At 41.5% G+C, this 25400-nt stretch overlaps 1 protein-coding gene across 5 annotated transcripts in view; it reads left to right on the top strand.

The window, feature by feature from the left end:
- LRRC6 (leucine rich repeat containing 6) overlaps positions 1 to 25400 on the top strand; it is a 74956-nt gene that overhangs the window by 5461 nt on the left and 44095 nt on the right. For 3 of the 5 annotated variants that reach the window (XR_003518064.1, XM_027583999.2, XM_027583977.2), the window contains exons 2-6: positions 3966 to 4133; positions 8111 to 8188; positions 15214 to 15386; positions 17563 to 17765; positions 23502 to 23693. Coding sequence is in view for 4 of the 5 variants with exons in the window: in XM_027583999.2 (XP_027439800.1) it covers positions 3966 to 4133; positions 8111 to 8188; positions 15214 to 15386; positions 17563 to 17765; positions 23502 to 23693 (814 nt within the window). In the remaining variant the exon portion in view is untranslated. The remainder of the gene's footprint in view (positions 1 to 3965; positions 4134 to 8110; positions 8189 to 15213; positions 15387 to 17562; positions 17766 to 23501; positions 23694 to 25400) is intronic. The other 2 variants (XM_027584007.2, XM_027583990.2) reach the window with 2 other exon arrangements.

Below are 25400 nucleotides of genomic sequence, written 5' to 3'. Positions count from 1 at the left end.
AGTAAACGAGTGTTTGGTCTAAAGGACATAGAGTGTAAAACTACAAAATGCTTTCCTGTTGAAAAGCGTTGGAACACTGTTATCCCCAAACACGTACATACTCTTTCACGTTTCTTCTTGGGGACTCTGGTTTCTTCGCTGATGGTTGCCATTGCAGGTGGACCAGCATTGTATAACAGCAGTTTCCTGAGTGCTATAAAATGGGGGGCCATGCCCCAGTTTGCTTTCTATAGAAGAGCTCAGGAAAGGGCCGCTGGGTGCCCCAGACTTTTGCAGTACTGCCCTCCTCTGTGATTCTCCATTTTTTCATCTATCCCAATTGCGTAAAATCGTTGCTGTTGGACAGGCTTCCCTATGGTGCTGAACCAACCTTAGACCCTCCTCTCCTGTGTGTGTGTGTGTGTGTGTGTGTGTGTGTGTGCACAAATGAGTTATTCGTGCAAAGGGAGTTTCCTCTACCCCCATCCCTTTCAACTGATAGTGATTTTTATCATCTTAATTCTCGTGGTTAGGAGATTCAGATCGACGTAATTCCTTCCTAATATCTACCTGCCTCTGAAAGGGAGGAGTTGACAACTGCATGGAAGTGATCAAGTTCACACAGAAAATAGCATTGTGAAAAGAGTTTCTTAATTTTAAGAAAGGTGTAGCAAGAGAACATGGGAAGGATATTTGGTACCTGGAGAGGAACCCGCGGGTCTTTAGGGTTCGACAAATCGGAAAATCCTCTAAGGCTGCGGAGCTGGAGTGGCCCGTGATCCCTTTAGCGTTTCCAAGGCCCAGGCCGGCGCCAGTGGCTTGTGCAGATGCTGACGTAGTCTTCCCAGGCCAGACACCGTGGTGCTTTAACAAGACACTTTTAGAATTCCGCTGACCACACTGGACTGCACCATACTTATAGATGACAGCTACTGTGGGATCCAGCTTGGGTTTATATCTTTAACATGAATGTTCCACTAAGCCTTCCAGGGTGACCCACGGAAAGAATATAACGGACGCTCATGTGTCAAGTTATAATCGAACTGCCAGATAAAATGCATTTTCCTCTCTCGACAAGAGTATAACAACCCAGAAGGCTACGTTTAAGATGTTTCTCAAGCTCCTCGGGTTCTGTGCCAGCGCTGGGGAGGAGGGGGACATCTGGCGAGAGCGGGCTCCCCGGCCCACCCCTCCCTTCTCTTCCCGTCCCTGGCTCCATCCTTGTCCCTCAGGCCCTGTGTGTGGCGCCTACTCCAGCCTACATATCTATCCGCATCTCCAGAAAAGAGCTGCCCCTTGGACACTCCAGGGGATAGGGGTGTCTTCGGGAATGAACCTGGAGAAGTGGCCAGGGTAGGGCTTAGAGGCAGGCTTGGGGCCCCTTGGGCAGAGAATTCTAGTGTTCTGCCTGGGACAGGCTCTGGAGGGAAGGGCATGGGCCCTGGATGGGCACATCCTCCTGGTCCCTTTGACTCTAGGTCTGATGGCAGCAAGGCCTCCAAAACCCAGCCCCCCCCCCCGCTCCATGGATTGATATAGTTCAAGTTACATATACCCCACTGGTCACCGAGGGTCTTATTCATGGTAGTGAATAATTCCCACATTTCATTAGGGTAGCTGACACGACAGGTTGTGCCATCCTAACACCTCGATCCCTGTTGCATCCTTACAAAGAGAATTCTTGGAGCTGATTACAGAGACAGCTGATACATTTGACTTTACACAGCAGCTTCGCCGTGTCCTCAACTTGGCTGCACCCATATATTCATTATCAGTTGATTTTAGCTGTTAGAACCAACTGTGGTAGTGGGATGTGTGGAGAGTAGTTTTAATGCCCAAACCAGGCTTGGTTTTTGGAAAGTCCTTTTCTGCTTCCATCGGCTTGCCTACTAGCTGTGGCCTCCAGAGACGGCAGAAAGCTGTCAGCGGCAGGGACCCCGGTGAGCTGGGGCTGGCAGGGGCTGCCCTAGTAGCCCCCTTCCCTGCTGCCTCTTTGGCCTGACCCTCCCCAGGACCTGTCCTGCAGCCAGCTCTGCCTGGCCAGTGGAGCCCAAGCTTAGAACAGCAGGGAAATTCCCCAGGTACAGTATTTTAATCTCTGGACATTTACATTTCCCTTGTCTTTCTTCCAAACAACTGTCATGGCAAGCAACCCCACCTCCTTCTACCAGAAATAGCAGGGGTTCAGCTAACTGCACACAACTGATCGAGTTCGAACCTGTTTTCACATTTTTTTAAAAAGGCCAACTCCTGGAGGGTGTTATGCTGAGTGAAATAAGTCAATCAGAGAAAGACATGTATCCTATGACCTCACTGATAGGAGGAATTCTTAATCGCAGGAAACAAACTGAGGGTCGCTGGAGTGGTGGGGGGTGGGAGGGATGGGGTGGCTGGGTGATAGACATTGGGGAGGGTATGTGCGCTGGTGAGCGCTGTGAATTGTGCAAGACTGTTGAATCACAGATCTGTACCTCTGAAACAAATAATGCAATATATGTTAAGAAAAAAAAAAAAGAAGAAGATAGCAGGAGGGGAAGAATGAAGGGGGGGAAATCGGAGGGGGAGACGAACCATGAGAGACGATGGACTCTGAAAATCAAACTGAGGGTTCTAGAGGGGACGGGGGTGGGGGGATGGGTTAGCCTGGTGATGGGTATTAAAGAGGGCACTTTCTGTGTGGAGCACTGGGTGTTATGCACAAACAATGAATCATGAAACACTACGTCAAAAACTAATGATGTAATGTATGGTGATTAACATAACAATAAAAAAATTTAAAGGAAAAAAAAAAAGGCCAACATCCCCTTTCAGGATGTGGTGTGGAAGTAGGGCAGCTGAGGGGCCTGTGCAGAACTCTGTCTCAGCTAGAGGAGCCTGTACCATTGAGGAGGCCTGAGATGTCTTGCGAGGCTCTTCCTTGCTCCTCTTTGGGGCGGCGTAGCGTGGTGGCTAACAGCCCACGGTCGACGCCAGACTCCTACACTCACAACCCGGCTCTGGCACTTACCACCTAGACCTTGGGCAAGTTATTTAAACTCTCTGTGCAGATGAGGACATCTGCCGAGGGTAAATACTCATACGTGAACACACGCAAAGCATTTCGGACAGTGCCTGGCACTTTGTAAGCGGCAATAAATAAATCTTTATTATCTCTCAGGCTGGACATGCAACGTTCCACTGTCCACCTAAAATGTGGACATTAAAATGGATTATTGATGTTTTTAATAGCACTGGAAAACACAATGATTTGTCCATTGTCATCACGTCTTTACCTTGAGTGTGTCTCATGAAGGGGATTCCTGTCTTGCTCTTGGCTCCAGGCTTGGACCAGGGCATTGTCTCCAGCTCCTTGGTGCCCCCGTAACAGAGCAGCCCCCCATGCTGCAGGGCACTCCTGTCAGCGGGCCGGGGACTCTCCTCACCCTCCTCCTGTGAGCGACTCCTTTTCTTCCTCCCAGAAACAGACCGCAGGGTAGCTGCCTTGTAAGATTACAAGGCAACATCTAGGGTACGCCTCTCACTTCTCTTCAACTTTAGTAAAACTGATAAATGTCAGTGGAATGAATGGACCTTTCCTTACTGAAATGGTGGGAGGTGCTTTCCTGGTTTTACCCTCTGGCAGCCAGACCGTGCCTCTCAGTCTGAGTCACCCTGTCTTGGTCTATTTAGTGAGTCTCATCCAGTTCAATCCCATACCACCATGGGATTCCGTATCAACATTCTCACGGTCATTACCCTCCCACTCTGTCCCCATCCAGACAGCAAAATGTAGGTAGACCCTGTGCAAAAAAAGACAAAAAGCTCTCTGACTCATCACGGTGTCAACCAGCAGGAGGCAGCACCTCTCCGTTCTCTTCCCTTTTGAAAATCGCTGGGGCCTGGAGGACTGACATCAAACTGGGAAGAAAAACCAATGCATCCGTAATGTAATAACCTGATGATGAGCGCAGGGATGGAGATGTAATATGTAACAAATTTTCTTTCAGTCACAGAAGATCTTATTAGACGGAATGCTGAACACAATGACTGTGTAATTTTTTCCCTGGAGGAACTCTCCTTGCATCAGCAAGAAATAGAAAGGCTAGAACACATTGACAAATGGTGCCGGGATTTAAAAATCCTCTATCTTCAAAATAACCTCATTGGAAAAATTGGTAAGTCTTCAGGATTTTGTGCTCATGGTTTCTTTGACATTTCGAATGGGAGAACTTTGGGGAGGGCAGTGTGATTCTTAGAGGAAGACAACATGGGTGAACAAGAGTCATACAGGGGAAACAGACACGGCCGGCTCCTGGGAGCTGAGCGTGGACCCTCTCCCGGGGCTCCCACGGATGCCATCGAGGAGTTGCAAGGGGCCCTTAAAGGTGGGAGCGTACTTGTTGACCTGCTCATTTATAGCCTGGTTTTGTCTGTTTGAAAGGAGAATAGAATCCCGGCGTTCGTCATAGTTTTGCATCACTCCATAGAACTGAAAGGGTTGTGTGCAAGTTGAGCAAACGCTCAGATTCCCTGGGGTGGCTGATTCTGCCCTGGTGATGGAGAACGTGGATGTGCAAGGCATTATTCTCTGTATTGGCTATCAGAGGGGTTCCACAACTACACCCCTGCTCACTGCTCCAGTTTGTAATGGAATGAGAAGTTGACAGATCAAAACATCAGCATTATAACTGACAAAACCTTTTGGAGAAGGTAGGTGGCTTAGCCTTGTGGCCAAGCGGGCTTCCTAAAACTGCCCTCAAGTTCCATCCGTCCACCTGGTCTCATGCAGGCTGGGCAGTACGTGGGCCTTGCGTAGGGGACGAGAGTGCGTACTCTTTGCTGGCAGGGAGACCCCAGCAGCCAGGAGGGTGGGGGGACTGGCCGTGCCCAGTTCCTTCTCCCACTTCATCCATCAGCTAGGTGGGCCTGCCCCACAATCCCCTGGGGAAGAAAGAGTTAAGTGGCAGAGAGAAGGGAGGCCTGTGGAGTCACTCTGAGGGGGTCCTGCCACCCAGAAACAGGAGCGCCCCCCACACTCAGAAGAGCAACCTGTAGTTTAGTGGCAAGAGGAGGCACAGGTCCTGATGGGCTTGGTCCCTCCCTCAGCCAGTGAAAATTGTGTGAAATTAGGTCAGGTCACTTAGTCTTGCCATGTACACGCCAGGGACTGCGTGAAACAGTTACTCAGATGCTAGCTGCTACGGTTGCTGTTGATGCTGTCATTTACCCAGGCTAGCCACGTGGAGGTAGGGGCAGAGGTGGGGGGAAAGGGATGCTTAGGGTCCACAAGGCAGAAGGAGTGCCAACCTCTGTGGGCCGTGGTGCCAGAGCCAGAGGTCGGCTTTTAGGTTCTGTTTGAACTTGCCCTCGAGATGTGCCGTGGTTCTCAACAGGGGTGTTTGGCAACCTCTGGAGACAGTTTTGGTTGTGACAAGTGCATGCAGGGCAGGGGAGCACTGCTACCACATATCGGGCACAGAGCCATCGCTAGCCATCCTGCAGTGCACGGGACAGCCCCACAAGAAAGAACTCCAGGCCCACAACATTAGTATCCCTGAGGGCGAGAAACCCTGCTGAGGTGGTTGCCTCTGGTTTGGTGGATATTTGAAAATTGGTCCTCGGGTTGCAAAAAGCCTAGATTTTGCATTATTTTTCTTTTTTGAAGATTTATTACAATTCTTTATATTTCTTCAGATAATTATTTTCAACATCTTTCACTTTACCAGAAATTAGAAACTCTGGCACATTGTTCAATTAAAAAGGCTGTTACAGAAAACCACCAGCTTTTGTGCGGGGGGGGGGGGGGGTGGGGGTGGGTGGGCATTAACGAGCCGTCCTAATTGTACAGATCTAAAAGAGTTCCCGAAATTTTAATCTCCACAGCTGGGTCCATCACAATTACTAATTAGTAGCATAGTATTTCAGGCCTTTTCAGAGCTGTGAGAAAGCTTAAATTTTTGCTTCCAAAGTATTCTTAAATTAAACACTCTTTTAAATCCTAATAATGGGATTTTTCAGTGCTGCTCCACCCATAGGAATGTAGGCGCTTATTTAGCAAGCAAAAGTATTTCTCTAGGATTCGCACTTGCCCTGGTGCCATTGAGGTAGAAGTTTGCAGAACAGTTGCCTCTCCTAAAGCTCTGGTCCTCGTTGGGAGATACAGCTGGGCTCGGAGCGAGACTGTGCTGAGCGTTGACCCAAGTGTGAGTCGAGGACCTTCCAGGGTCTTGTTAAAGTGGGGTTCTAGCCCCATCCCAGACTTCCTGACTGAACCGGTGGGGGTGGGCTCCCCAAATCTGCATTTGTAACAGCTTCCCAGTGAGCCCAAGGCCTAAAGGTAAGAGCGGAGCCGCTTGTGCTGGGGGATGGCTTTGGTCCACCACAAGTCTGTGGGTCCGGTGGTAGCAACTGGTGAGACCTGCTTCCGGGACGGTCTGGGCTAGAACCATGGTTTTGCAGACTCCCTTCCTGCTGTCCAAGAGGCGCTGCACATTTTTATCCGTAGAACCATTTGTTTTTTCCCCTGACCAATTTGGCTCATTATGCTGGAGGGATAATTTAAGAAATCCGTCCCAAACAATTTTTTTTTTCCTACCAGAAGACTCTTTTCACATTTAGAGGGCTATACATATAACAAATGTGGGGAAGGAACAAGTCTTTTATTGTAGGCTGGCAATTTTAATGATAATAACATAAAAATGTAGGTATTTTTGTTCAGGATACAGATTGCACACTCTGTTGGTCATAGTCCTGGGCACATAGAGCTCCACAAATCTGTTGACTATTGAATGCTCAGATGTTGCCTGGAGAACCTTCTAGAAACATCAGTATTACTTAAAATCATCTAATTGCTGAGAGAAACGTTAGTAATTTATTCTAAAATCCTCATTTTAAAAAATGAGTCAGCTGAGGCTCACAGAGGTGTTATTCTTGGGTCTACATGAACAAGTACATGGTGTTTTCTAAATTTTAAATGAAATTCAATGATCGTAAGGGTGATGATGACCATAAGCCATCATGTTTGATCTTCCTCATATCCATGGAAAATGGGCAGAAGGAGCATTATTTAAGCGAGGAGTCCCCTCCATGCACATTCCCTGGCAGGGTTCCCCACGTTCATGTCCTCTTAGAAAGGACTGTTCTTTTAGTGTAACAATTTAGTGCCAAGATCTGGAGTCAAATTTCCTGGCTTCGCCATTTAATCGTGAACAAGTGGATTAAGTCTCTGCACATTGGTATTCTTATTTATAAAAGGGAGCCAACAGTAATTTTTACCTCTTAGGGTTATTACGAGGATGAAATGATATCATATATGGAAAATGCCTAGGAAAGTACATGGCAGATAATAAGTCCTTGACAATATTAGCTATGCTAATATTAGCATTTTTAAATGTCCCCATCCTACAGCAGTTCTCTGACTCATATATGCTTATTGTTTTGCCTCTCTGAACTTCCATATTTATTAAAATCGATAATCCTGTGTGTAGCAGGGTGAGCTTGATTTCAAGTAAAGGAAAACCCAACTTAGTGTGGCTTATGCAACTTTAAGTCTAGAGACAGCGCAGGCTCCAGGGTTGGGTGATTCCTTCTTTCTGCTCCACCGGTCCCAGTGTGGGCTCCATCCTACAGCCAGTTTCGTCATGGCTGTGGGATGACTCGGGTAGCAATCAGGATATCACTTTCTTCCCTTTTCACATCCAGCAGGAGAAAGAAAAAGGCAGTCCCCCAGCATGGAATGTAGGTCTTTGCCTCTCATCTGACTGGGCGCAGTTAATGTGCAAGTCCACTCCTCCATCACATAGCTGCTAGGAGATGGCCGTGGGCTAGTTGGCTGAAGCCTAGGTTCCTGAGCTGTCCTTAGCAAGGGACCTGTTATTGCTATGCACTGGCCCAGCTTGGTTAAGTCAAACTCCCTGGAGTTAGAGCTGGCTAGAGACAAGAGCAGACGTGGGTTCTATGAGGAAGGATGGAGGAAGAAATGAGGCTGCATTTGGCAACCAAGGATGTCTAATGTCCAGGTATAGACATGAAAAAGCAACATGGTTTTGATAAGCATACTAATGCTTAGATTCCCATTATAATTTTCACAGCAGATTATGTAAAAATAGCTTTTATCTTGAAGGTTAATTAATTACATTTTTGTATATTTCAGAAAATGTTAGCAAACTAAAGAGACTTGAATATTTGAATTTAGCTTTAAACAACATCGAAAAAATTGAAAATTTGGAAGGTAAGAATTTTCTTCTTATATTTTATTATGAATTAAAATTGAGACTTACAACTAAATTTAAACAGTATCACTTAACCAATAGGCACACTTTTCAAGTTAGCATTTTACCTAAGTCTTATGTTTATTAATTATTGTGATAAAAATTCGAACAATAACGAGGGACATAAATTTGAAAATGGAAGTCCACATCATCCCCTCCTAAAACAGCTTCCTTCCCAGGGATAGAAGGTAGTTGTTTTGTTTCATTTGCTTTCTATTAGTGGGATCATACATGAGTATTCTTTTGAAAATTGATTTCTTCTATGAAATTACCTTGTTCTTTGCTATCCAGGAAATGTGGGGACTCTCTACCAGAATGGTGGTACACTGATTTATCTCCCAGTTTGTCTGCAGATGGACATTTGGGTTTTTTCCAGCATTTTGCCATAATAAGCATGGCCACAATGAGGGTTCTTTTACATTGCACCGTGTGTATGTGTACATTTTTTTATAGGACAAACACTTAGACATGGAATTCCCGGGTTTAAATATGCACCTTCTGAAAAATATTGCCAAATTGTTCACCAAAAAGGTTGTATCAATTTACTTTTGTACTGGTAGTCCATGTGAGTACACATTTTTACACAAGCTCACTAATATTTTTTATAAGGAATCTTTTTTTAAAAATGGGAAGGCATTGTTATCAAATAATTTTTTAAATTTGCATCTCACTTACGATTATTGAAAGTCCATATAACCCTTCCAATTTTTATTGAGTATTTGTATTTCTTATTATGTGAATTACTACTTCATATTCTTTGGTCATTTTTCTATTGATTTATCTTTTTTCTTTTTTTTAAATGTGCTCTTATACATTCCAGATGTTAATCCTTTATGTATGGATGGATATTTTCTCTTGAGTCGACTACTTTTGTTCCAATTATGACACTAGTATTATTCAGAAGTCTTACATTTTAATATACTCAACTTTATCAATTTTTTTCTTTATAGTTTCTGAATATAAATATATTCTATATTCTGGTTTTAATGATTGTATTTTTTACATTTAATTTCTCTAGTACATCTCACATTTATCACACAAAAAAAGGAACCAATGTATTTTTGGGATAAAGAAAATGTGATAGACACACACATGTACTCAGGTACACAATGGAATATTACTTAGCCATAAAAAAGAATGGAATCTTGCCATTTACGACAACATGGATGGACCTTGAGGACATTATGCTAAGTGAAATAAGTCAGACAAAGACAAATACCATATGATCTCACTTATATGTGAAATATAAAAAGCAAAACAAAACACCAAGCTCAGAGATAAATAGAATAGAAGATTTGGTGGTTGCCAGTTGTGGGGGTTGGGGGGTGCAGGCAAAATGGATGAAGGAAGTCAAAAGGTAAAATTAAAAAAAAAGGCACAATGAAAAAAAGGTACAAAATTTAAAACTATAAAATAAGTCATGAGGATGTAAGGCACTGCATGGTGACTATAACTAATAATGCTCTGTTGCATATTTGAAAATGCTAAGAGAGTGGAACTTAAAAATTCTCATCATAAAGAAAAAAATTCTGTAATTCTGTAAGGTGATGGATATTAACTAGACTTCTGATGGTGATCATTTCACAATCTATACAGACATCAAATCACTATGTTGTATATCTGAAACTAATATAATGCTGTGTGTCAGTTACACCTCAGTAAAAAATAAAATAAGGTAAATGTGGAAAATTGTATTTTTTTCTCAAAATGTCTCTTACTTGAAATATTTGAACCATTTATTTTGTAATCGATATATAATTCACACCATAAAACTCACCATGTTAAAATATACAAGTCAGTGGTTTTTAGTATATTCACAAGGTTGTGTGCCTGCCCTTCACCACTATCCACTTCCAGAACATTCCATCACCCCATACAAAACCCTGTATCCACTGGCATCCACTTCTCATTTACTCCTTGCCTTGGCCCCTCATTTACTCTTTGCGTCCATAGATTTTCCCATTCTGAGAATTTAATGAAAATGGAATTGCAGAATATGTGGTCCTTTGTGCCTGTAGCATAATGTTTTCAGGGTTTATCCGCGCTGGGGCACGTATTGGTACTTCCTTCCCTTTTGTGGCTAACATTCCATTATGTGGATGCACAACATTTTATTTGCCCGCTTGTTAGCTGATGAGCGTTTGGGTTGTTTCCACTTTTTGGTTATGAATAAAGTTACTGTGAACATTAATGTACAAGTTTTTGCATAAACATGTGTTTTCAATTAATTTAGTATACCTCTGGGAATGGAATTGCTGGATCATGCAGTAACTCTCTGTTTAAGTTTTTAAGGAACTGCCATACTGTTTTCCAAAGTAGTTGTACCATTTTACATTCCCACCAACAGTTTCTGAGTGCTCCGACTTCTCCACATCCTCGCCAACACTTGTTATTTTATATTTGTATTTATGTGTTTGTTTTTATAGGCGCCATCCTGATGGGTGTGAGGTGGTATCTCATCGTGGTTCTGATTTGTGTTTACCTAATGACTGATGAGCTTGGGCATTTTTTATGTGCTTATTGGCCATCTGTATACCTTATTTGGAGAAATGTTTATTTAGAACCTTTGCCCATTTTCTAATTAAGTTATTTGTCATTTTACTGTTGAGTTGTAAAGCCTATTTATATATTTTGGATACTAGAATCTGGTCAGATACATGATTTGTAGATACATTTTTTTCATTTTGTGGATTTTCTTGTCAGCTCTCTGATGGTGTTCTAAAGAAAGCTAAAAAAATAGCTTTCTTGAGATATAATTGATATACAAAACCTGCACGTATTTAATGTAAACAGTTTGTTGAGTTTGGATATATGCATACACTGTGAAAGCCATCGCCGCAGTCAAGGTAATAGACATACCCATCACCTCTGTTTTCTCTCATCTCCCCTAGAACTTCTTTAAAAGTACTAGATTGAGCTTCCGTTTCTCTTACACTGTATTCCTTTTACTTAAACCTCTTTGTCTTGTTATTCTACATTCTGGAAGGTTTCCTGTTTCACTTTGCAGGCTTCTATTTTGCGCTTTTATTTTATTTTTTTACATGCCTGGTAACACTTGGTGTCTGTTCATAATCACGACGGATTTGGCTGATTAGGTGGCTGGCGCAGGCTCATTCTGTGCTTGTGAGGTTCTGTTTCCACATCCGGCCTCTCACTGGGCTGGCAGGGCTTCTGGGGGCTCTGTGCGAGTGAGCAGGGCATGGCGACTGGCAGGCTTGACTCCGGAGTACAGGGGCACGGGGCAGAGGCGCGCGAGCTGCTCTCCCCACGCCGCTCCCATCTGCCAATAGCTAAAATTAGGAGGACTTTACTTAGGGTACGATGGATTTTAGCCTGTTTGCCTCCTAGTGTAGAAATGGGTATTTTGGTGACTCTCAAGGTTATAGAGCAACAAAGACATAAGTATTCATCATACGTTCTGAATTTTCATCCTCAAAACCCAAAATACCATCACAATCAAAGGGCCAAAGCCGTCCTCAGTGCTGGAACTGGGAAGATTCTTTTCATCGTGGGCATTTTTCTGCATTAGAGGTGGAGTTATCCCGTTCCTCCAGCTGCCACACTCTACAGCCCCGTCGCGCAGTCTCCTGTTAACAAGTGGCATAACAAAAGTTACTCTGCATGCATGTTTTGTGATAGTAAAATGTCAATCTGTAATGTCAGAGAAGTAATTAAAACTCTCACTCTCAGTTGCCACGTCCAGGGCTTGTTTTTGTTAAGAAAGGATCTTGGAAGGACTCGGGAGAGTTGTTTTTCTGTATGTTTTGCTCATCTGCCACAAGAGGGCAGCATCGTCACTATTGTCTTTTTGAGCTTTGGGAACTGTAGTCCACAGCCCTCTGCTGACCTCTACCTGGGCACTTCTTGAGAGCGCCACCTTCCACCTCTAAGGGAGGCACTGGGTGCAGAGTAGTTTGAGGATATGTCTGGGGGGATGGGCAGTAGGGAGGGAGGATGCATCATATCGGCTGGTAAATATGTACTCTGTTTAATTTTAAAGGTTTGAGGTGAGAGGAGGAAGACGGATATACATCCCTCAGCCCACCTACTTGAGTTAATGTCAATATAATTTTAAGCATAAGATGGACTTTTGCTTGTTTATTTTTATGTTTTGCTGGATGGCAAAAGCTAGCTAGCATACCTTTTCCCCCCCTCTGTTTTGGATTCACTGGGATCTAATAAATTGCCTTCGTTTTCCAGCCCTATTCCTGACTCACTCTAACCTGGAAGGAGAGGTGGGGTTTCTAATAGTGTGAGGTTCCCCCCTTGGGAAATCAATGTTGTCAATTTTAATGACCTTCTCACCCCCATGAGCCATTGAGGTGGACCTTCGAAGAACAGATGGACAGTGGGACTCGGTTGAAGGTAGGAGTGCCTAACTCCAGAGAGAGGCTTTCTCAAGCCTGGCTAGTTCAGCAAGAATTGTTCACTAGGATGGCAGATGTGCTTTACTTTCTTTTGGGTAGGCCAAGTAGAACAATTAAGATTTATCATTTTGGAAAATACAATGAATATTTGGAGGGTCCTTCATCAACAAAATTACAGCAAAATAAAAATTATATAGATTTTTGAACATGTTGGAGTCTTTCAAATGTCACATTTTTCTTCCTTTTGTCCTTCCTTCCTTACCGTTGATGGAGTGGAAAAGTCTATAAAAGGGACCAGGAGTAATAAGCTGCATTATAAAAGTGAAGAAGGAGAGAGTAGTATCATTGTTTCCGAGACAATTGAGACATTTCGGAGAGGATTCATGGTCAGTTAAGAAGTGCACTTGACATGATGAGCAACAGGTGATATATAGAATTGTTGAATCACTATATTATACACCTGGAACTAATATAACACTGTTAACTAACTGAAATTAAAACAAGAACTTAAAAATAAATAAAGATAAAAAGAAAAATAAAATAAAGTTTTAGGAAAGTTTTTTAAAAAGAATTTATGGTCAATCATGCCAAATGTGCCGACTGTTTAGTGACATAATGGGTTGAGAAGGTCTGTTAGATTTGTCAACATGAAGGTCTCTCTCATCACCTTTAGAGGAGCAAATCTAGTAGAATATTGAGGCTGGAAGCCAAAACCAATGGGCTGAACAATGACTGGGGGTGGAGAAAGAACCAGTACATATCGATTTAGGCTGGCTCATAATATAACAATGGGCATTGCCTACTTCTGGTTCTGCCTGCTTCTTCAGATTCACTTCTTTGCACCAAGAATTTTTTTTCCCTAGAATGCATATCTTTTTTCTCCTTTCTCCATTATTAGACATAAGCTTGAGGTGAAAAGCCATGGATTTTTTTTAACCACTTTATCCTGAAGACCTGGCTCAGTAACTTGGTCATAGCAGGTACCCGTGAACTCCTGGATGAATGAATGAATGAATGAATGAACGCATGGAGGGATGACTCTAGGGTGACGCCCTACATTTGGAAGCACTAAGGTAGAACTATCTTATTTGGAAGATTCTGGTTTGGGATATGATTATATTGGAGGAAAACTTGGAATTCTGGACACGACAGAGTCAGATGCTAACATCAAGAAAGGGTAAGGAAGAGAGAACACTAGCATTTAATGAAGCTCATTCCAACATATAGCCTTCAGCAATGAGAAGAACCTTGCCAAAGGTGACACGGTTGCAGAGCTATGAACCCAACTGAATCAAATCATACTGGTGAGGTTACTATATCAGGAACCAAAGCTTGCCCTAAGTTATATAGCCACGAAACAACAGAAAAGCAAGATATAATCAGGAAGCATAGGGGAGGGCTGGAGCAGGTAGATGTTTGAAGCAATGAGGGCACAACAAGTTAGGGCTGGGTTTTCAGCTGGAAATGGCTCTCTAGGTATTAATGGCCACAAAATCTGCCAGGTTGATCCAACAAGCATGAACCAGCCACAGGGGGGACAGCCTTCTACTGAACCTAGCCCACAGAGGCTGCTGTATGAACCAGGTCAACTCTTCCTAAGTCCACAGCAAGGAACTGCAAACTCTCTGCTCACGGGAGAGCAAGCATCCTTCTTCCCCCATAAGCACATTGTTCAACATAACCCTAAGAGTGCTTATTGGGTTATTTCTCATCCTAGCTAGTGTTTACTGAAGCTCTCTAGGTGGCAGGTACTGTGCTAAGTACCTGACTTGAATCATCTTATATTGTCCTCACAGCAACCCCTGATTGGGTACCAATGCTCTTATAATACCACGGAGGCAAAGGCGGAGGCTCATAACTTACCCAACATCACACAGCAAGGATGTGGCCAAGACAGAACTTGAACTCCTATCTGCCTAACTCTAAAGTCTGCATTCCTAACTAGCAAGCTCCCATGGGACGTGAGTGAAGGGAGTTGATTGAAATTTCTGTAGCATCCAGCCATCTCTATAAACCATCTTTGCATCCGTGACTCACCCTTTTTCTATTACTCCTCTGAGGACCCAACTCTTACTCTTAATATTTGCTGGTACCTCCAGTGCAGTCCTTGGCGGTCTTGGAGTCATTCTGTCTCTTCGGTGTGACTTTGTAAATATTAACTCCGATGCCTGGGTTTTACAAACTGCCTTTCCTTTTGGGGACCCCTCCCGCCATCGCCCTTCATGGCAAGATGTGTCCTACCTACCTGACAAAATTCTCAGAACAGATTGCAGGTGTCCTCTCTAGAGGAGCTTTGTTTTGGTGTCGTGTCCACCCTAGCAGCACATAGTGACCAAATCCGTATGTTACCCAGCCCAGGGCTTGCAGATATGGACAGGGAAAGTGATTTTTCCCTGGCTGGAGGGGTGAAGGGGAAATGCTCATAGAGAAGCGAGTCAGGGCTAAACCTTTGAGTTGGTATTTCTGAAAATCCACTTCTTGGTAAGCCAGGCAATTAATCAGCATACTTAAAAATGTTGCAGTTATTGTTCCTGCTATGAGCTGTTGCACACATTTCATTACCAGTGTGTTTTTTTTTTTTTTTTTTTGCTTTATTTTCTTTTTACTTCTTTCAACAGGATGTGAAGGGCTGACAAAACTCGACCTGACCGTAAATTTCATTGGAGAGCTGAGCAGCATTAAAACCCTTCAGCACAATATCCACCTGAAGGAGCTGTTTCTCATGGGTAACCCATGTGCTGACTTTGATGGTTACAGGCAGTTCGTGGTGGCGACTCTTCAACAACTAAAGGTATGCTTATTTTAATGATGCAGAAATCTCGGAGAAATGAAAACAAGCAACTGCAATAATGCCTGTTTATTCACAGCATTGTCAGGGAATGTGTGGAATATTCCAGAAAATCAGAACTAATCCTTCGATTTACTGAAACTTTAAAGTTATTTTAATAGCTTTAATAAACTTTTGAAAAATAAATTAAATACCTTTCTCCTTTCTCATTTAGAACACAACAGAGCTTAGCTGAACTATTACTTGATGAACACGAATCATAGTCTTGGAGGGCACTCATCATTACTAATGGCAAACCAAAACTTAAAAGAGTTTTTGAGATGATGACAGCTAGATACCTTTGTGTTACGTTGTCTTTAAACTACTGTGCTTTTATAAATTCTTTTCATTGCTTTCTCTTAACTCATTCTCTGTGTTAGTGGTTCTCAGACTTTGCTATGCTTTGGAATTCTTGGGTGGTGTTTGCTGGGCGACACCCCAGAGTTTTGGATTCACAGGTCTGATGTTGGCACCCAGGATTATCCATTTCTAATAAACTCTCAGATAGCACTGATGCTCCTGGTCCAGGGACCTCATGTGAGAGCCTTTGCTCTATGTGTTAACCTGTTATGCTCTATCTCCCTTCACTGTTTTTGAAACCTGGGGAAAAACAGATGGTTTCTAGAGAAATCATATACCCGATTATGTTCAACTAGTAATGTTAAATTTTCATGTAATTCCCAGAGTTTCAGACCTGCGTGCAGCCCCATGCTTCTGCAAAAAAAATGCAGGGATGCATTGGCTTCGTGATAGGCATTTTCTTTTATTCTCAGAGGACATTTGTTTTTAGACTGCTGTGTTCTGCACAGTCGAGATTGCTGGATTTATGGAACACATTTCTTCTAATGTAATTTTTTTTTTTTTGATTAAGAGAATGAGTGACTCAGGTAATTGAATCTGGAATACATATTTAGAATAAAATGATAAATTAACTCAAGCATAACCCAAGCTGATCATCATTATACAATGACGTACTGAAACATTGAACTGATAAGGACCAGCATATCACAGAAATGGATCCTGTAGCACACCACTATGAGCCACTTCCCTGGATGGGTGCTGGATCCCCTGTTGTTGCTGTGCATTCAGGCTGGAAGCTGTGACAGCTGTCGGCCAGGTGCCGGAAACCTGCAGCCCGTATGAGTCCTTATATCCAAAACGTACTGTAAATTATTTTTCCAAATATCCACATTATAATTTTGATTTATAATTTTACTGATCTTGATAATTTTTTAAATTTATATTTTACCCAACCTTTGTGTGGTTTTCCTTTTGTGGTTGTTTCCTATTGTTTTGGTAACGAATTGCCACAGACATAGTGACTTAAAACAACACAAATTTGTGCTCTTACCGTTCTGGAGTGAGAAGTCTAAATTTAAGGTGTTGGCAGGGCTGTGTTCCTTCTGCTGCCCTCAGGGGAGAATTCGTTTCCCATTTTGAGCTTCTAAAAGCGCCTGCTTTTTTGAGCTTATAGCCGCTACCTTTGTCTACAAAGCCAACAGTAGCATCTTCTAATCTCTCCCTGACTCTGACCCTGATACGTCTGCCTTCTTCTTTCCCTTATAAGGACGCTTGTGATTACACTGGGCCCATCCAGATAATTATTTTAATATTTCAGCTTGGAAAATCACCATAAAAACACCAGATATAAACAGTGACTGTAACAGTTAACAGTGTAGTGTGTGCATCTTTTTGTTGAAGGTAGAACATGTGCCCATTTGTACTAGAGCCCAACTTTGTGTAACATACAAGGCCCTTTTTTGTAAAGAGCATTTGCAAAGTGTCATTGTTACACTTTGGAGCTGTGGTTTGACTTGAGGCTTTGACGTTCTTCATATAGTGAACAGTTATAAAATCAATATATTTTGAGAGCTTGTCATTAATAATTAGTTTCAACAGAAGACCTACTTATTTTTTTTACCAGTAAAGATACCTTGTAACTCTGTTAATTGTATTAAATAAATGATTTTGATCAAAGTTCCTGATGTTTCCCATTAATTACTTTGCTTTTAATTCCGCATCACTATGGTGCATTACTTATTGTTTCTAAATTCACAATATTCCAATCAAAGTCAACTTGGGGCTGATTCAAATTGTGACTTTTGAATAATTGCGCCATGTTGGTTGTTTTTTATTCAAGTGGTTGGACGGTAAGGAAATAGAGCGATCAGAAAGGATTCAGGCATTGCAGAATTTTCCAGTAATTGAACAACAAATCGGAGAGCAAGAGAGAGCTTACTGCCTCAGACGAGCCAAAGACAAGGAAGAGGCTCAGAGGAACCTGCAAGAAGAGGAGGGAAATGAAGCCAAGGGGAGAAGTTACCCAGGCTTTGAAGGATGGAGGTACGCAGACATCAGGGGCTACTCTACGCACAACCAAATTACGAGAGCTTACTTTCTACTCAATTTTGGTTAAAAGCAGCAAACTATTTTCACTTCCCAAAGTGTTCGCGGTATCATATTTCAGATGGTTGATTTGAAGAATAAATTGTGATGTGAATTTTGGAGGAAAGAGTAGGAATGTCTCATTGTTTGGGTCAGTTCTCTGAGGCTTTCCTCCCTTAGGAAAAAAATGCCTTTCCAAGCTAGCAAATTTAATTTGCATCTAAAATTATGCTCAGACAAATCTCTATAAGATGCACAGGAAAGATGAATTGACATGTGTACTTTGATTTAAAATAGTGGAGATATTTTAGAAAAGTTAAATGTAAATCACATTATTATAAGCCAAATAATTTTGATTACATCATAAAATAGTCTGTTTTGTGAATTATATAATGAATACATTTTAATGTGATTAATAAGCCTCTAAATTGGTCTTTTATACAAGCATGAATTTTTCAAGCTTGTTTAAGTGAATTGCAGCTATAGTCAGTTGATTTGATTCCATACAGTGAAAGCTTTAAATATTTTGAAAAGAGAATCTCTTAATCTTAGAAAATAATAATTATAAAATATTTGAGACATACATAAATGTTTTAAAAATCAATAGACACTATAGTTCTACCTGGATTTAATAAGTATCAATAATTGGCATCTTTGCTTTGGATCTTTTTAAAAATAAGAAATAAAATATCCCTGAGAGTCCTTCCCATTCTCCTTTCATCTTCAGTGGGCCTGCCATCCTAACAGTTAAGTGCATATTTGGTATATGTGATCCCATCCATATACACATTTGAAATATATTTATGATGAAATTATGCCTCCTTGAACAAGAGTGGCTATGTGTATCTTTTTTTTCTCACAAACGATGTCTCTCTACAACTTTGCTTTCCATTCAACGTTATGTTTTTGAGATTTTTACATATAAAGACAGGTAGAGCTAGTTCATTCATTCTAACTGGGGAATAACATTCCATTGGGTGACTAAATCACAATTTATCCCAGAGGTGATGTTCAAAATATCTAACAGCTGGTGACTCATTGGCCCTGACGGATCAGGATGCGCACCAGCTCTCACAGCCTGCGTGGCCCTCCTGGTGGTTGCCAGCTGGAGATCAGCCCTGGCGCAGCCATCCCTCATTGGATGGTCATTTAGAGTGTTTCCCTGCTTTCATTTTCTTTGGACAATGTTGCACATGCCTCCTCATGCAGGTATGAAAGTTTCTCTAGAGTGTTCAGCAGAGACATTGCCACGTCATTAATTAGGAACGTTTTTTCCACTTTATATTCATTGCCCAATTTTTTGAACAGCATTAATTTATACTCCTATATCAACAGTATAGAAGAGTTCCTAATCCTTGCCAACACTAGATAGTATGATATTTTAAAACATGGGCCAATCATGTTGGTTGTTAAATACCACCTAATATTTTATTTAATTTGCATTCCTAGAATTACTAGTGAGTATCCGTAACTTAGATGTCTGCTTCTATTTTTATTGGCTATTCATATTTCTTCTCTTCAGGTCCTCTGCCTTTTTTAAGTAAGTTATAAGGTTTTTTTTCCTTATTGATTTATAGTTCTTTTGTATTCTAGGTGCAAATTCTTTAGCAGTTATGTGCCTTGCAAATATCTTCTTCCAGCCTTTGACTTATCTTTAATTGTTATAAGTGCTTCTGCTTTATAGAATTCAAAAATACAGTAATGTAGTTAAGTTTATTTTTGTATTTTTGGGGGGGCGCATTTATGACATTTTTCATTATTCCAGTGTCGTATCTGTCTATAGGGAATTAACCTTTGACTACAGTGTGGGGTAGGTTACCAGTCATTTCCCGTATGGGTAGCCAATTGTCCGCACCATTAGTAAGATGCTATTATTCTGATCTGTGACACCACCCTTACCATGTACTCTCTCCTTGTGTACTCATGAGTCCATTTCCGGGCTCCCTAGACTGCTTCACAGATGCACCTTCACATGGTTTTAATATCTGTAGATTTATGGTAAATCTTGATATTTGGTAGGAGGTATTCCCATTTTTCAAACTGATCTCAGCTGTTCTTAGCTCTTTACTTTTCTGTAAGAAGTTTAGAATCTGCTATTCAAATTCCCTAAAAATCCCTCGTGTAATTTTGATTGAAATTGCATTTAATTTATATGTTAATTAGGGGAAAGTTGACGTCTTCGTGACTTTGATTTTTTCCCTGCTGAACTTTGGAATAGCTTTCTCTATTTATTTAGACCTTCTTCTGAGTCCTTCAATAAGGTTTTGTAATTTTCTCCATAGAGGTTTTACACCATCTTTTATTAGATTATTTCTAAGTATCTTGTAGAATGGGATTTTTAAAATACTCTTATAATTGGTTCTTGCTGTTGTATAAAGAGACAAATGATTTCTGTATTCTGATATAGTATTAGGCAGTCTTGCTGACCTTTTTAAAAAGATGTGGTGTTAGTCTATAGATGATCCTGTGTTTTCTATATAGAAGAACACATTTTTTTTTATAAACGGCAACTTTAAAAAATTTTCCAATCCTTATGCCTCTGTTTTTTTATTTTCTTTATGGTGCCCTGCTAAGGCCTCCAGTATAGAGTGGGGTAGCCGCAGTAAGAGTGACGGTCTGCCTATAGCCCTGACTGTGTGAAGAATGTTTCCAATCTAAGGTGTTTGCTGTGGGGTTTTAGGTAGAGCTAAGCAGGTTTCCTTTGATTCCAAGTTGATGAAGAGCTTTTATCATCACAGATACTGGATCTTATGAAATGCTTTTTTTGCATCTATTGAGATAGCCATGTGTGTCTATTAATGTGTTAAGTCACATGAATAGATTTTCCAATATTAAGCCATCCTTGAATTTCCAGAATAGATTCACTTTGTCCATGGCATATTTTTAATAGATTTCTGCATTCATTTTGCTAATATTTTATTTATAATTTTTAAACCTGTGTTCGTAAGTGAGTTTATGCTGTAATATCCTTTTTTCATTGTACTTTCCCCAGTGTTTTGCGTCAAAGTTAAAATAGGCACATAAGTTGTGTTGGGGATAATTTCTTCTTCTTGGCTTATACACGTTTACAAATGTTTAAAATTATCTGTTGCTTGCGTTGAGTAGAAGCATACAGTTGGGTTTTTTGCAGGTGCTTACTTGCTTCCCCCAGGACTGACTGGCTGGTCCTGCAGCCATTGCTCCTCTGACTACATTTCACCTATTTGAACAGAAACCCAGACATTCTGGAGGAAGGTCATCGAGATAGTGAATCATTGATTTAGAGAGGAGTAGGGCGCTACTCCCCTTTCAAGACTGCAAGAAGAAATACCATAAAGATGCCAGGGCTGCAAGAAGGGGAGACAAGCATCTCATCCCTTGACTAGATCTGAAGCCTGCTTCCAGTCTTGAGAATTGAAGAGATGAGATGTGTCCTGGAATAGCCTAGAGCAGAAGGGTCAGGAAAGTGGGCATTAATGGAATCGGCTTATACTTCAAGCATCTGTCATGGCAAGGGTTTGTGAATATCGCATGGGCCAAGTACGTATGGCAGAAGGAACTGCACTTGAGCTGTCTTTGAAGGGCTACTGCCCAAGAGAGTGGTGGCAATAAGAGACCATGGGGTGGATTGTCAGTGGCAGAAGCTGAGGAGTTGTCACACACAACCAGCTGGGTAGTATGTTGATCAGTCTGACAGAGAACAATGGACTTGGAAGGCTCTTGCAATATCTCTAAGAACCAATAAATGTGCTCACAAGAGAAAGCCAGTAACTGGGCATTAGCCCTAGAGAGGGAGCCAGAAGCCAAGGTCTAAGAGCATCTGTCTCAGAAGGTGTTCGCTTCCTTGTCCCCATCCATTGTCCCAGGCCCAAACTTCTGAAGTCAGGGGGGCCTGAAAAAGCTAGTGAGGTGAGCAACAGAGGGAAGGAGTAGATGAGCAATGAGAGGTTGGAGTAGCCCCTCCCCTCTCCCCACGCGGAGCCCAGTCATGAATTGGGAGAGGGGAGGAGGGTTTGGAAAGGGGGGGGTAGGGCTTCAGTTTGGATGTAAGTGAAGTTTTATTTGAACTGGAGGCCTTTAATACCTTTAGCTGAGATGGGACTATTTTGGGGACTGTCGGGCTGTGGGATGTGCTCACGAGCGGGGAGAGAGTTCTGAGAGCACAGCTTTGAAGGAAGTGGCTGAAGAGCATATTGTTTGTTCATATCCTAATGAGCTCAGTCTGCTTCATCACCCAGCTGTGTGCATTTACATGCATTTTGCTTTTGGAGACTTAAGTTATTTAGCTGATATTTCTATAGTTTTTCTGAAGTGCAATTATTTTTATGTTTATTATTACTTTTTTTACATTGCAAAAGATAAAAGTGAACCAACTAGTCACTTTCCAGCAAAAACAAATTCTTTTAACTGAAAATGGAACCAATTATTTCAGTGATGATTACCTAGAATGTTGGAGAATAGTATAGATCCCCTTAATAGATTGCCTTTTCAACACCATAAAGACCTGTAGCTATATGGCAAAACATTCGTTTTCAGCAATTTGCATGATTTTGCTTATTAAACTATCCAGTTACATTTTGCAATACGTAACAAAGTGTAAGCAGAATCTTACTCTGTGTTCTGTTTATACTGTTGAAATTTCACATTCTAGTGTTTTTGGTCCATCCCTTCAAAAAGCATCTTATTTGAAGGTCAACTAAATGAGCCTTTGGTGTCATCTCATTTCTGTACCAACAATAAAATGTACCATTTAATGAGTACTTACCATTTGCCATACTTGGTGCTGGAGGCTTCACGTGGATTTTTTTCATGTAACGTCATTTTGAAAGAGAGTGTATGTTGCAGGGAGAGCTGTGGGGAGAGAAGCTCCCAGTGTTTACTGTTTGAATGCTGTCATTTTTCCTCTGCTAGAATAGCATCTCCTGAAAATAGTGTCATTGTCTGTGCCTGGCACACAGAAGATGCTCAATAAATATTTCTTGAATCCACTGAATGAATGTCAAATACCCCATATGCCCATTTGATGTCATATAGAGACATCATTTAACTCTCTGACAATCCACAAAACATGAATAAAAAAGAGAACACAGCACTGTTACCATCTAAAGCTATGACATCAGAAGTTATCCATAAAAGACCATACCATGGAAGATCTCATATAGCTCACTAGAGAATTCTGGAGCTAGAGGATCATTAAAGAACCTGGACATAATCTGATCTAAGTTGCCTGTTGGAAAGATTCCCCTGGGAGCAGTGTGGAGGATGGAACTGAGGAGTGCCAGAATGGAGGTGGGCTCATTGGGAAGGCCCAGTGGTTCCTGAGTTTGACCATCAGAACCTCTTGCAAAATATCATAAAACACAGATCCCTGGGCCCAAGCCCACATCTACTGCGTAGACTTTCTGGTGAGAGCTCAGGCATCTGTGCTCTTCATAAGGCTCCCCAGGTGACTCTCATCAGCCAGGCCTGGGGGCCCTTCCGTCTGCACTGCAGTGTGCCCTGTGTTAGATGATGAGGGCCTACCCCAGTTGGGGCAGTACTTTCATCCACCTTGGCTTACATAGGCTCTCTGATTTCAGAGATGTCTTGTCATTCAAAGGTAAGAAGATAACCTAAGAAAAATGTGTAAGAGATTTAAGGGGCAGCATTGAGCGTGAAACTCAGTGACACCCAGCATTGGTCTTACATGCTCCGGATCTATTCATTCTTTCCAAGCCCATTTTCTGTAGAGAGCAAAGACCACATCCAGGCACCAGAAGGACAAGAAGGGGAATGCAACCAAAAGAAGTTCAAGGACAGCGAAGATGACCTGGAATTCTGGAACAAGCCCTCTTTGTTCACTCCTGAATCTCGATTGGAAACACTTAGGCATATGGAAAAACAACGGAAAGACCAAGAAAAATTAAGGTATTTCATTTTTTCCAATCATTGAGAGAGATACAACGCTCTCCTAGGGATTATATATTCATGATTGCACATGATTTGGCTCCTTATGTGCATTCAGTCTTTGCTAGCCATCACGCATTGACTTTGCTTTCTTCTAGGTTCAGCTTCCTGTTGCATTGTATCTACTAATGTTTGTTAATATCAGACTCCATTCTTTAGGATGTCACGAATGATGGCATTTTAGGTAGTTTTGTTTGGATGTCTTTAATTTTTTAACAACTTTCAGCGAATCAAATGCAAGTATGTCCTGGGTTAGAGATACTGATTTTCATGCCACCAAGAAAAGGGATGAGTAAGTTCCTTTGTGTCTCGTAATTTGCAAAATTAGAAATTAGTTTCACCAGGCATTATATTTTCCTAATACAACTCTCTTGGACATTCCCTAGTATGCTTTCACTTCTGAATTGTTTAGATGTAATTTGATGATTTGTTAGAAGCTGGAATGCTTAAACTGTTATTTTCAGAGAGGCTTTTTAAAAGCTAAGTTCTGTGTCATTTCATGTCATTGCTCAGGTCTAGCATGTAAAATGTACCACTTATGGAAATACTTCTAATTCCTGTACTTGGGAATGGGATCATTTAGCTCTGATATACCGCTGTCTGCATGGAAGTCACGAGAGTGAAGCACAGTGTCTTTCCCTGTGATTATCGACTGAGAGCAAGAACCTAAGAGATTAAAAAAGACTATTAGCCACCATACAGTGCATCATTAGTTTTTGATGTAGTGATCCATGACTCATTGTTTGTGTATAACGCCCAGTGCTCCATGCAACACATGCCCTCCTTAATACCCATCACCAAGCTAACATAACATAATTAAAATAGAAATAAAAATAAAAAAGACTATTAGCAATCGCTGCTACTTTCATGCCATTTTATTCATCAGCTAGATGACAGGGAGGTACCAAAATTGAATTTTATCCAAAATGCTTGTTTGTAAAAGGTGGTAGTTTGCACACAGAGAAGCCACCCCATGCTTTGGGGAGAGCATTGGAATAGCATCTGAAAATGTGGGCTCAACGTGACGACTCTGCCACTTACTGTCTATGGGATGCTGGCAAATACCTAAACTTCGCATCTGTTTCCTCGTCTGCTAAACAGAGATTCTTGTCCCTGCCTTACCTCCCCCGCTACGTTGTTAAGACAATCATAGGAGCCAATGTGTAAAAGTACTTTGCAGACTTAAGAAACTTCTGAAATGGAAATTCGACATGTTTTTATATAATATGTATCGTTTTTCTGACATATATGCAATGTACACGCATATATACACATCATATGTATCTATGTTTACATAGATAAAATGTGTATATAGTACAATATATTGTGTGGTACATTGTATTGAGCCTGAAACCAGGAAACATTTTTTTTCTCTCCCTAACAGCCAAAATAAAGTACGGCTGAATTGGGGAGAAGTCCAAGTCACCCCATACAGTATGCTCTAGCGTACGCAGACCCATGCGTCCCTGAGATGTATGCCTCTCCTGGATGTCCCTTAATTGCCCTGGCTCATGGAGAATAACGCAGTACAGGGACATATTAACTTATTGGACCTGGGGACCCAGTTTAAGATGCAGAAAAATGTGCATAAATTTACATTTCAAAATAAAGTTAACTGATACAAAATCGTATTAAAAGAATAGAAATCCAAGGCAAAGAATTGCCTAC

Source organism: Zalophus californianus, chromosome 4 (genome assembly GCF_009762305.2).
Source record: "Zalophus californianus isolate mZalCal1 chromosome 4, mZalCal1.pri.v2, whole genome shotgun sequence".
Lineage (NCBI taxonomy): Eukaryota > Metazoa > Chordata > Mammalia > Carnivora > Otariidae > Zalophus > Zalophus californianus.
This window is presented reverse-complemented; position numbering and strand designations above follow the sequence as displayed.